The 12412-nt window shown below is 37.4% G+C and overlaps 3 protein-coding genes and 1 long non-coding RNA gene across 13 annotated transcripts in view; 1 reads left to right on the plus strand and 3 right to left on the minus strand.

The window, feature by feature from the left end:
- Nucleotides 1-858: 858 nt before the first annotated feature.
- Nucleotides 859-1768, minus strand: LOC120002466 (lamin-like protein). Its single transcript, XM_038851241.1, has 2 exons — nucleotides 1597-1768; nucleotides 859-1178 (listed from the first exon to the last, which is right to left on the minus strand). Exons 1-2 carry the CDS (start codon nucleotides 1766-1768, stop codon nucleotides 859-861), a joined length of 492 nt encoding a protein of 163 aa, XP_038707169.1.
- Nucleotides 1769-2745: 977 nt separating this feature from the next.
- LOC120002075 (la-related protein 1A-like) overlaps nucleotides 2746-12412 on the minus strand; it is a 31982-nt gene continuing 22315 nt past the window's right edge. The window contains exon 15 of the mRNA XM_038850656.1: nucleotides 2746-2948. Within this exon, the coding sequence (XP_038706584.1) occupies nucleotides 2813-2948 (136 nt within the window). The 3' untranslated portion in view covers nucleotides 2746-2812. The remainder of the gene's footprint in view (nucleotides 2949-12412) is intronic.
- Nucleotides 3965-9065, plus strand: LOC120002082. 10 transcript variants are annotated; one of them, XR_005469112.1, is made up of 6 exons: nucleotides 3965-4083; nucleotides 4170-4351; nucleotides 6128-6805; nucleotides 6940-8217; nucleotides 8342-8648; nucleotides 8785-9064. It is a non-coding gene; the product is annotated as an uncharacterized LOC120002082 (long non-coding RNA). The 10 variants fall into 10 exon arrangements; XR_005469115.1 differs by having other exon boundaries at nucleotides 3976-4351; nucleotides 6940-6976; nucleotides 7689-8217; nucleotides 8785-9065; XR_005469116.1 differs by having other exon boundaries at nucleotides 3976-4351; nucleotides 6128-6229; nucleotides 6313-6805; nucleotides 8785-9065.
- On the minus strand, nucleotides 10487-12281 carry LOC120002076. Its single transcript, XM_038850658.1, has 2 exons — nucleotides 11082-12281; nucleotides 10487-10625 (listed from the first exon to the last, which is right to left on the minus strand). Exons 1-2 carry the CDS (start codon nucleotides 12194-12196, stop codon nucleotides 10595-10597), a joined length of 1146 nt encoding a protein of 381 aa, XP_038706586.1. The 5' UTR covers nucleotides 12197-12281; the 3' UTR covers nucleotides 10487-10594.

Here is a 12412-nt window from a genome sequence, read left to right on the forward strand (position 1 = left end):
TTGGAAGAAGTGCGAGCGATATATAGGGAACTTGAAACTCTAGAACGGGTACGTATTCAATTTACTACATTAACCCTGGATAATAGAGAGTACGTGACCCATTGGGCTTCACGTTTACAAAAGGCTGAACAATTGAGGCCCATTTTCTATGATTTTAATATATATATATATATATATTAAAATGGTGCATAGTACATTAGTACCTAATGGCTAATGCACAAGTTCTGCCTAATTGCCAAATTATTGCTTCCAAAATGAGGCTAATGATGGATTTTTGTTGATGAAATTCCAGCTGAATCGTTGCCTATGTAGACTTGGTTCTAGCTAATATTATAAAATCCAAACCAAACCCTTTTTAAGTTATTGTGCGAATTTATCTTTTCTTTTTGCTCAATTAGTGGTGACACAAGTGACCGTGGATGTTTTTATGTTTTCATTTTTTTATTTTAGATACATAACCAATAAGTATTCAAATCTGACCAATAACTGAATCGATTGATTGATTATTTTCGAAACAAATTTATATATTTCTTTAATAGAACCGACCGATAACCAAAATAATCGTCGATAATTCGATTAAATTCATGTCAAAAAATTGAAGGCAAAAAAAAACAATTGTAACCAATCATTTGCACTACTTACCTACCTTGTGTTAACCTACCATGTGATTTTATAATTACTTCAAATAGCAGTGAATCATTCTTTTTACATTATATTATTTCGGAAACCCAAGAACTAAGTTGTCTCGATATATAAAGAAGATGATTTCCAATCCTAACATGAAAAGACTCTCCATCCCAATTCAAGTGGAACAATTATTTTACTAAGTAATATGTGAAAGTGAAACAGTTAAATTAACTAAAAAACAAGTGAGAGGCAAAAGATCCATGACAAAGCATCTAGAGAACCAAAAAGTGATGGGGCAGCATTTTTTGCAGGAGCTGGAGCTGGAGCTGGTGATGGAGTTGGTGCAGAAGTTTCACAATCAATAGCAACTTTGAGACCTTGAAAGCAGAAGCCTCTCCCATCAATGAAGTAATATGTCTTTGCCTCTATCATTTGGAACACATCTCTTCCACCTCTGGTTACATTCTTTAAGAAATCTGTAGAAATGCAATTCTCATAGCTGGTCCTGTTAACCTCCAGAACACTGTAGCTGTGCTTGTCAAATCCAAAATCTGTACAGAAAGAACAAAACTTTGTATTCATGAATCACAAAGACCTAAATCCCCAACAATCAACAACAAGAGAGATTAAAAATTACTAATTTATAAAAAAAAAAATGAATAACGGGTCGTTTGTTGAGATGGTGAATTTGACTGCGGTAACTCTTAGCGCAAGCTGGCGGTCTTGAGTTCAAACCCATGGCTGCTTCTATTATCGCAATTTGCGAGATTGACTCTTTTTGAGCCCAACATGTGCAAATGACACCCTGCATTATTTCGCCTAGCGGGTATTAGTCCAGATCTCAACTGATCCATGAGAATTGCGAGGTTTTCCATGTAACTCGAGATTTATCAGTCAATTGTGCGGGGCAGTTGAGTGGGTTCAAAATTACCCAAAAAAAAATATTATAGAAAGAAGAAAGGAACATACAGAGCCAATCGCCCACATAGAAGTGTTCATGATGAGAAGCCCAATCAGTGAGATTGACATTTGGTGCCCATGTCGTCTTTCCTCCTCCAACATAGTGTAGGCTTCCATTTGTAAAACCCACCATGGATATCATCATCATCAAGAAAACAACATTTTTCATCCAACGATCCATGTTTGGCCTCACCAACCAACACTCTCTTTACAACTCAATCGTCAAGGGCTTTCTACGTTCTGTTGTTTCGGTGTGAGGATTCAATACAGAGATGGGTTTTTTTTTTTATGCAATTAATGATGAATAATAAACATTCCTTGAATACAAAAAGAACCGTTGATTCTCTTCATTTTCTTGTTTTGCTGTTGTCATTAATAATATCGCTTATTTTGTCAGTTATATTTGGTTAGAAGAATCAGGATATAATTTTCACATTGACATCAACGGTATGAATATATCCATTTTTTGGCACGTAGTTGTTAATTCAGTAAAAATAGCAAACACCCCCCTCAGACTTAATTTTAATATTTAATTGTGATTTGAAAAAATGAAAAATAGCACACAAACCCTTTTCCTTTTTAGTAATTACAAACACACCATCTTAGTAATGATAAGGGTCTTAGCCATTGGTATCTTAATTTATACGTAGAAGATTTTATGTGCATCGTGTGAAAAATATGAAACTCACAAATTCATTTCGTTATGTGTCTAACTCAACATACATAGATGAGATACCAACTGTTGGACCATCATTTTCGTTCGAAGAAAGAGATTCACATTGGAGAACCAAGAAACGAAACTGAATTCTAAACAATACATGCATGACTCAGACTGAATTTGATTGCCTCATTACTTTATTTCCCCATTTTTTTCAAGCTTGACATATATACAACAATCTGGAGAAGGGATGAAGGGAGCACTGCTACCTCCCCCTAGCTTGCTGACAGGTTCAAAGAGAATGTATCCTGGAGCTAGCGGAAGTTCTTGTGAAAAGGCCAAACGCAAAAGGCAAAAGCATGGCCCTCAGCACTCAACAAACCTCAAGGAGGTTGCAAAAGATAACCCCACCAAAATTTTACAATGCAATGTACAAAATCCCGCCTTTCTCTTCTTCGCATCCAACGCGAATAAAGACGGGTTATTCTCAACTCCCCTCATCAGTACAGATTCAAAATTGGGATGTCTACACTAGGAAACAATATCATCTTGCCACCGCCTGTATTCTTAAATAGATGTAGTCTTCTCTTTGGGCCGGAAGTCGTCCAAGCTACAGTATTTCCCTCTGAGTAGGCTTTCTAATTCTGGATGTTTTTCCAATGGTCTATCGTGGTCACGTTCAACACGATAATGGTGGAATGCCCTGCAATTTACATCAACAATTAATATCATAAAAGCAATTGATATGTAAATTGCTATAGATTTTAAATTCCAAACAGTTGTGAGGGAGGGCCAGAGAGGGAGGGAGAGGGAAGCCATTATTAGTTACCGTCTCAAGCACACACGTCATTGTAGTGGACATACATAGACATATATATACAGTGCACATACATAGACATATATATGTATATATAATACATATATATAATATAATACATATACATATGTATGTGCACTGTATATAATACATATATAAATACTAAATAGTGAAAGTCGGGCCCGACCTGAGGCCCGATGTAGACGCTTACAAATCAGAATGGAAATGGTGGCAAAAGGATGCCGCCTCCAAAAACGCAAAAGACCACATGATATCCGTTGCAAAAATTTGTCTAACATATATAACATCCCGACCCATTGGCTTGAGTCTCGGCCGAAGGCCTGACTAATCTGGGCCCAATCCGGGGCCTAAACTGCCATTTTCGTCTTATTCTCAATCCAGACCTAACGTCGAAGCGTTAATAGTCATTTTGGATTTGGGCCTAAGTTGGGCCTTATATTTTTAGGTCAGGCTGGCCCGATCTAATGCCAAGCCCTATCCAACTGACCGTTTTGAAGCTTGATCGAAAAGTGGCCCAGGTTGGGCCTTCTATTTTCGAGCCAGGATGGTCCGACCCAATGCCAAATCATACCCAACTGACCACTTTGAAGCTTGATTGAAAAGTGGCTCAGGCTGGGCCTTATATTTTCGAGTTAGGGCGGCCCAGCCTAATGCCAAGCCCTAACAACTGATCGTTTTGGAACTTGATCGAAAAGTGATTAAATTAAATCACATCGTAAATGAGGGAAGGACAATGGTGTCATTTCATAATTAATGATTTTGATCGTGTGAACAACACTGGAATCGTGAGCGTTCATTATATTCACAATTTGTAAATCCAAAGGTTATGATTTAATCATATTTGGTTATCCTAGGTATGTCAAACATATAATCCATCCTGGAATTGCAGGTTTCCTACCAGTATTACAGAACTGCAAAACGAAGAATGGCAGAAGACTACTCTATTTAAGTTAGAGCAAGAAGCGAGAAAAGTGAGAGTCTTTTGGAGGGTTTTAATCAGGTGCGTTTGTGTTTTTTCGTCGGTCGCTTGAAAATGCTCTCATTTTAAGAATTTGCTTCTTTTGTCTCCTTCGAACTCTTTGGAAGAATGGCAGAAGACTCTGTTTAGAGCAAGAACGGAGCAAAGCGAGGAGTGCGTTTCTAGGGTTTCAAGAATTTGGTTTTTTTTTTTGTCTCTTTCGAACTCTTTGGAAGAATGGCAGAAGACTCTGTCTAGAGCAAGAAGGGAGCAAAGCGAGGTGTGGGTTTCTAGGGTTTTGAGGAGGCAGGTACGTTTTGTGTGTTTTTTTCGTCACTGGAAAATGCTGGTGTATTTTGGTTGATTTTAAAAATTTCTTGATTTTGTCGTTTTGATTTGGCTAACGTATTTGTGTTTTTGAATCTGGTTTTGCCTGATATTGTGATTTTTTTGTGTTCTTTTGTTGCTAGCCAAAACTTAATAGTTCCAAGCTGTGTAATCTAAATATCCAATACAAAACCATTATACTCTTTGACTTTTCCATGGAGCACCCTGCTGGTGCAAAGATGCAAGAAATTTTTTTTCCCCTGTTTATAACTTGCTTTATCAAGGTAAAAAAAACTCGTTTTTAACTCTATCTTCATTATAATATGTCTAAGCTCTGTTAAAATTGCACTTCTCTCTACTTGTTTGAGATCAAGCAACCATGAAAGTGTAGTACGGTGACGAGAATTTTGGGGTTTAGGGTTTTTTTTAGGAGATGGAGATATTAAGCAAAAGGTTATATGTCTTGTCTTATGAAAATCTTATGTTTTAGGAATTTAAGTTTTTTTTTTACCTAAAGTAAGGAATGTGGGGCAATTAAAGTTTTGTCATCTGTCTATGGAGGAGTTTAAATATTGTCAATTAGTGGGTTTAGAAATTTAAATCTAGCGTACAAAACATTGAAAATTCATGCATTGGTTTTTATTTACTAGATTGGTTGTTATGTGTAGGTTGTCATTGAACAGGGTTTTATCACTATATTGAATCACAATGAGTAAAATTGATATGTTAGTTTAGGTTCAAAAGTTGCTTACCTAGAGGATTATTCGAACATGATTAGTTCAAGAACTTGGGTTGTAAGAAAAAATCCTATTGAACGCTTTAATGGTGTTTGGAAAAAGCGAAAAGGAATTCTGGCCACTTATGATTTCCTTTGCCCAGCTATTTGAGTGGCATTGACGGTAATTTTTTATGAATTTATTATTATTTAGTAGTTTTTGTTTAAATGTATAAGAACTCATTATTATTGTTATTGTTTTGATTTTGAATTGTTGAATGTTTTTTAGGAGTTGATTGACGTGTTGGAGTACCTACATATAAAAAAAATATGCACCAAAGGAAATTTTTTTTTTGTATTTAGGTACTCCAGTACGTCAATCAACTCCTAAAAAATATTCAACGATTCAAAATCAAAAACAATAAGAATAATAATGAGTTCTTATACATTTAAAGAAAAACTACTAAATAATAATAAATTCATAAAAAATTACTGTTAATGTCACTCGAATAGCTGGGCAAAGGAAATCATAAGTGGCCACAATTCCTTTTCGCTTTTTCCAAACACCATTAAAGTGTTCAATAGGATTTTTTCTTATAACCCAAGTTCTTGAACTAATCATGTTCGAATGATCCTCTAGGTAAGCAACCTTTGGACCTAAACTAACATATCAATTTTACTCATTGTGATTCAATATAGTGATAAAACCTTGTTCAATGACAACCTACACATAACAACCAATCTAGTAAATAAAAACCAATGCATGAATTTCCAATGTTTTGTATGCTAGATTTGACATTCTAAACCCACTAATTGACAATATTTAAACTCCTCCATAGACAGATCACAAAACTTTAATTGCCCCACATTCCTTACTTTACTTTGTGTCCAGAAGGTAAAAAAAAACTACATAAGATTTTCATAGTTTAAGACCAGACAAAACATATAACCTTTTGCTTAAGCTAAAGGAATATCAAATTATTCGTGCACACCCGAAAGGTAATAACTGAAAGTAGCACTTCGTCATTTTTGCTCTGAAGATAGGTATCAAGCGTGTGTAAATGATTTTGGAACTTTCATCCCCACGGAACCCACAGAAGAGATAAGATATTTCATTGATGTTCTGCGTGACAAAATAAAATTTCCGTGAGTAATCAAAATTCTTAAGTTTGTTTATTTAAGATGTGTACTTTGTTGCTGTTACTTATGTATCTTTTGCTTTTGGACAGTATCAGATATCATCCGCTCTTGATGAGCCACCTAGAGAGTAAATTTTATTATCCATCTAGGAAGAAATTTAGAGCAAGTGGATAGATTATCATCTGGGGCCGTGTATAAAGGTTTCGTTGACAATTTTTAAAGGATTCCTCTATATGGCGCCACCGATTGGAGAAGCCTGGTTGGAAATGATAATTTGCTTAGTCTATTTACAATGACGTCTAATAAGACCATCGTACAGCTGATTAAATTCATGGGAAATGTCGGAGTCCATCTTGTAACAGCCGCGGCGGAGGTAAAATGGTTATTTTACTTTATTTTTGTTTTATTATTAACATTTTATTTTTGTTTTTTTTCTCAGCATAGTAGTAATCCAGTCAAAATCACGGTGAATGAGGTGGATAAGTGGCCATCAGCCACTTTTAGGATGATGATTGTTGAGCTAGCTGTGAATGTCTTTACTTTTGACAGTAGAGCTCTGGAACTTTTTGCGGAACCATATTGGTAAGTTTTTGTGTATTATTTAATTTGTATGTTTGGTTCAATATGACATGTATGTTTTTTTGCTTTAAATCTAATTAAGCGACATTAATTAGCTCTAATTCCTTTTTCTTTGCATTCCCCCATTCTTGGTGCAGACGAGGTTATGCAGACATAATATACCATGCAGACGAGGTTATGCAGACTATCAGAACAGAACCCTTTAACCTGTTAATGGTAGTGTTCACTTGAATAGGGATTAAAGGGTGCCACAGATTTTTCATGGCAGGCCCTTTGTACAATGTCATTGCCATTACTCCTGCTAAGGACATCGAGGTCCCGAGAATCTTCACTATAACGTGAGGATTCATTAGATTAAAAACCTCAAACCTACAACAAATATTTAGCCATATTCAATAATAGAGCCCTTTTCATTTCATATATACTAGTTGACTGCCCGCGCTTTGCCGTGGGATAATGCCACGTGTGCTGAAATATTATGTTAAATGCTAATAAAAAATTCACCTCCACAACTTTTCAATACAGTTCCTTTGCAAAGGATAACCCCCCTGATTACAAGGTGATTTGCAGTGTCTGTCAGCAATATCAATTGGTTTTGGAGGGTTTTTGTTCTTTGTTTATGCGGCCTGTGGAATAAATGTGTCCATATTAGTCTAAATCTATCTGATGATGTAGTTTGTAGTTTGCAAGTACTCATGGTGTTTGCTTTTCTTCATTTAATCCCCTGTGTATTTTCTAGGGTTGTTAGTTTCGTTTGCTTTTGGTGATTTTATTTTTAGTCCTTTCGATTGAATCATCTATCTTTCATGTGCTATTTACATTTCCTTTTCTTTTTATTTATTTGATGATTGTCCATTATCTTACAATATCTGTTTTATTTTCTCAGGGATTGTCGATACTCTGAATACTAATACTTCTCAGGTATGTGATCTTTTGTTTTCTTAGTCAATATTGGTTTACTTTCAGCCATGCATGCTTAGGTTCCATCTGAAAAATTATTTATGTGCTTTCTTTGCAAATTTCCCTATCTGAAGTTGGGTTCAATCTGATGAGCTGTAGTTGTTGGACGCCTAATTGTTGTTGAAATTGGATGGTGTGAGGTGAGGCTGTAATAATCGGGTGCAATGTGTTTATTTTTGACCCGGTTAAGTGGCCACGGGATCAGATGGATGGATGAGGACTTCTTGAAGCTCTCAAAAATGTTCAATGCTATGAAATCTGCTGTTAGGGCCCCAGATCTTTACCGCAGATATATAATTGCTGTTCTTGCTTCAAAGAAGGTAGTTGATTCATCTTCTTGGTAATTGTATGTTATGTCAGCATAATCGAGCTATCTTCTTGATGCAGGAACATTAACATGGGGGCGCCAAATGCCTCTTCTAGCTGAGATGACGATGCACTGCAAATTATGTGAAGTATAGCAAACTTGAACACACCATGTTAATGTTCAAAACACAAAAAGATTGTTCTTATCATAGATTTGCGAAAAGATTCAGCATTGTCGAATTAGTGATAATCACTTTTTGTTGAACTCCATAGGCTGGAGCTGGAAAAGAGGAAGAAGATCATCTTTGGAGGGCAGCGCAGTAGGAGGTTTGAAATGCTAGTAGATTATGGATCAGAAGGGGATTGACGAGAATAGTTTGGAGAAGGCCATCTCTTCTTGTTGTTTTTGGGTGTTTCTCGGGGAATCTCAGCCTTGCTTTGGTGACTATCATTTTTTCTTGTCAGGAATTTGTTGATGTGGACGGTTTTTGGCTGATTTAAATTGGGTGATGCTGTTGATTTCCCATGCTAACAGATGACATGAACAAATGGGTTTAGTTCAAGAATCCTATGCAACCTGGTATGGTTCACTCTTGATATTTGTGGATTCTATGGGATGTTTCTATAGCAAGATCTTTTTTATTTACTTTTTGTTTCTTGAACTGATGACGCAAAAGTCATTTCCTGATCTTACACTATCTGTTTTATTTTCTCAGGGATTGCTGAAATATACCATTTTATTTTGAGAGTTCCTTGGAGACTGTTGCTCAAAATGATTCAGGAGTGATTTAAGTTTGAAGAGGATGATATCCAAAGGCCTCATAATTCTGTTATAGTTCCTATTGTTATCAACAAAACTTCAGTTATTTTCATTGAAATAAAAATTGCTTGCAGAATTATGTTCACTTCTGGAATAATTTAAGGCTTGAATGGATATTATTCTTGTTAGTTAATAATGATGAGTATCAAAGAAAATCGGACGGGAAAAGCTAGCATATTTGTTATGTCTGCATACTGTATATTGCCTGAGATTGATGATGGATACATGCAAATGAGTTCTTCTGCAATCAGGTTGAACATGAAGTGCTAGCTATTGTTCCATGTTATGTCAAGTGATGTTGAGCAATTGACATTTCAAAGATACTTCTCTGATTATACAAGGTTTCATTTGGACAATATCGTTCTTACAAGTTTGGCTGGTGTGAATTTCTTTATCTAATTTTAACTGGATACTATATTATAATTCATGAACGTCTACTCTTGTGTGCTTGGTCACACATTCACTACAAAATAATGTATCAAATTTTATTCGTGTCATTTGTTTATACTCGCAAAAGAAATTCACCCGTACAAAGCGAGGGTAGGGAACTAGTATTCATCTATAGAAGTAGGCTAAGAAAGCACTTAATTTTGGTTCTATGGGAAAACAGACCAAACATGTAGTATGCAAAATTTTCAAGAACAGAAGAATTTTCAAACCCTGTCATCAGTGGTGTAAATCTGGTAGCTAATATTCTGTTTCGGCTCCTGCTGTTTGTTTCTCTGGTGACTTCCCCAGAATGATGACACAAAAGGTAGCAGCAGCAACACCAAATGAACAGACAGCTCCAATCCCAATTAAGCTCCACTTTCATATGTTAAATCCACCACTATTGTTCTCCTCCCAATTGACATCCTCTCTCTTATCCCCATCAATTTCGCTCTTCTTGTTCAGCATCCCCATATGATTCTCAACTTCTTTCCTTGGAGAAGTAATGATCTCCATGGTTTCACTTATGTCCTCAACATTGAATGTACCAGTATCAATTTGCGGCAGGACCCCCCCCCCCCCCCCCAAGGACCAAATTTAGAGGAGTAACGATCTCCATGGTTTCACTTATGTCCTCAACATTGAATGTACCACTTCAATTTGAGGCAGGACACCCCCCCCCGGGCCAGGACCGAATTTAGAGGAGTAAGTTTTCATGCTGCCTTCCACCATAGTTTGTCCTCAGCTGTGGGGTTAATTTTAGTGTTGTACATGAACCTCCAAAAGCTTGAAAACAACTCAACTTCCCAGTCCTGAGCATCCCAAATGAAGCTGATGTTCCAAGATATACCTCCAGGAGAAATGTGGTAAAACTGCTCGATGGAAGCTTCTTTTCTAGAGGCTAAACTGTATAAATTAGGAAAAGAGGCTTTTAGAGATGTTTCTCCTATCCAAACATCATCGGAAAAGCTAATGGAGTTTCCCCTACCAGCCTGAAATTGAGTTTGAGCAAACCAAACATCCCACCCATTCATAATGAACTTCCATAAACTGCAACCATAAGGATCTATGTGATGTTTGGTAGACCAGCCCTTATTATCTGTGCCATACTTACAAGCTATAACTTTCTGCCACAAGAGATCTTGGATGGTGGTGAACCTCCACAGCCACAGATTATGCTTGTGTCCACACGATGCCAAGAACATCCACACTAGACTCGCCCCCATTGCCTGCTACCTTCCGAGCGGGAAGGTATACAAAAGTGCTCCACGTATCCATCATGACTCCAGTCTGTTGCTCCACCGGAATCTACACCCCACAAGCGTGGAAATTAGTGATCAAACCATAACGTATTACAATAGAATAATCATTATAATATACGAGTAACAACAAGGGAATAAGTCTCAATGTAATAAAGAAAAAGTCTAAATGTTAGAACTTTACAAAATCCAAAATAACTTCTTACATCTGGAAGCATCCAATGAAAAATTGCTATCAACAACTTAATATAGCACACAGAGGATGATCAAACCATCTTTACTGACTTCATCGAGAAAAACAGCAGGGGCGATAGAAAAGCATTGGTGGTAAAAAAAAGAACACATGAAAGATTTCCAGCACCAAGGAAACAAACTAAACAAAAACAAAGCAACATGTGAGTTCGCTACTAATTAAATTTTCTTTCCACTGATGGGATGGGAAAATAAACAGCAGCAGTTTGGTGACGTACAAATATCAAAGTAACAGCTATAAGAGTCTACTTACAAGGGGAAGGCAGCTGAGATTTCCCTCCTGTGGCGCTTCATGTTGTACTCCTCCTTGTACAGACAGGTATGCAGGGGATTGAAATTGGGTCCGTCTACAAAAAGCCCTGTTGAAACATAGTGTGTACTGGGTAGCATGGATTCATCATCATCATCATCATCATCAGGTACCAAAGGGGCTCTCCGATCATATCCAGAGACAACAGCGGCGAGTAGACCATCACCCAAAGACATAGGATAGGCATGGCAATACATTTGTAGGGGCCAGTCATGGATATACTGGAAGTCATGCCAAGTATGATCACTACTGTCGTAGCGATAGGTACCAAGTACTATATGGTCATCATCACACCTGCGGTGGTTAGACTCAAAATTGGGATCACAAACATCCCCGCAACGCTTAAACCCTAAATAGCGATCACCACCAATTGACACTACACATCCAATTTGCCTTGCATAATAGGTAGGAGGAATAGAAGCATTGGCGTAAAAAAACCACTCATCTGAATCAGTATGGTAGGAGTAGAGATCGTCTTTGGTGTACAGGAGAATTTCGCGGTCATTGTTCACAACGGCATATGCAGTAATGGTGGCATATTGAAATCCAGCATCTAGGACCGGGTCCTGAACAGGAGGCTGAGAGAGGTGAACCCAAGAATCCAATTTTGGGTCGAAACGCTCAAAATCACGAAATAACAGGGATCCACTAATTACATAGAACTTATCATTAATAGGACCAATAACCAAAGGCATGAACTTGGTGGAATTCATGCTACTTAACTTTTTGATGGCGCGGTCGCTGGAGGATGTGTCATACACATAAACATCACTGGAATGTAGTTTATCTCCTTCCGCAAAAAATCCTCCCGCAAAGTAGATGCTCGAATCGAAGGCAAAGAAGCACATGCTCATTGGGTAGTTTTTCGGAATATGGAACAAGGGGTTGCGCAATACTCTGGATCCACGACGACGTCGTCCACCACCAGAGCAAGGACCAACGTCAACGACGAAAACTTCATAACGAGAATCACGTATTCCAGACTCGGCTTCGCAAACCAAGCAGATCTCGTAGCTCCTGGAGAGGGAGGAGGCTGATGAGTGTGGGATTGGACTCATGATGTAGACTTTCTGGAGGGAAATCGATCTTTGCAGAGTTAGGGTTTTGGGTCTCAACAACACCGGGCAGATTCAAAACAGGACAGAGAGATGAGGGAAGATTGGAAGAAGTGCGGGCGATATATATTGCACTTGAAACCCTAGAACGGGTACGTATTCAATCTATCTATCTATTATTATTAATCTATACCTATATATAAAGCAGAGGCTCTAACA

This window comes from Tripterygium wilfordii, chromosome 7, assembly GCF_013401445.1.
Source record: "Tripterygium wilfordii isolate XIE 37 chromosome 7, ASM1340144v1, whole genome shotgun sequence".
In the NCBI taxonomy this organism is placed as follows: domain Eukaryota; kingdom Viridiplantae; phylum Streptophyta; class Magnoliopsida; order Celastrales; family Celastraceae; genus Tripterygium; species Tripterygium wilfordii.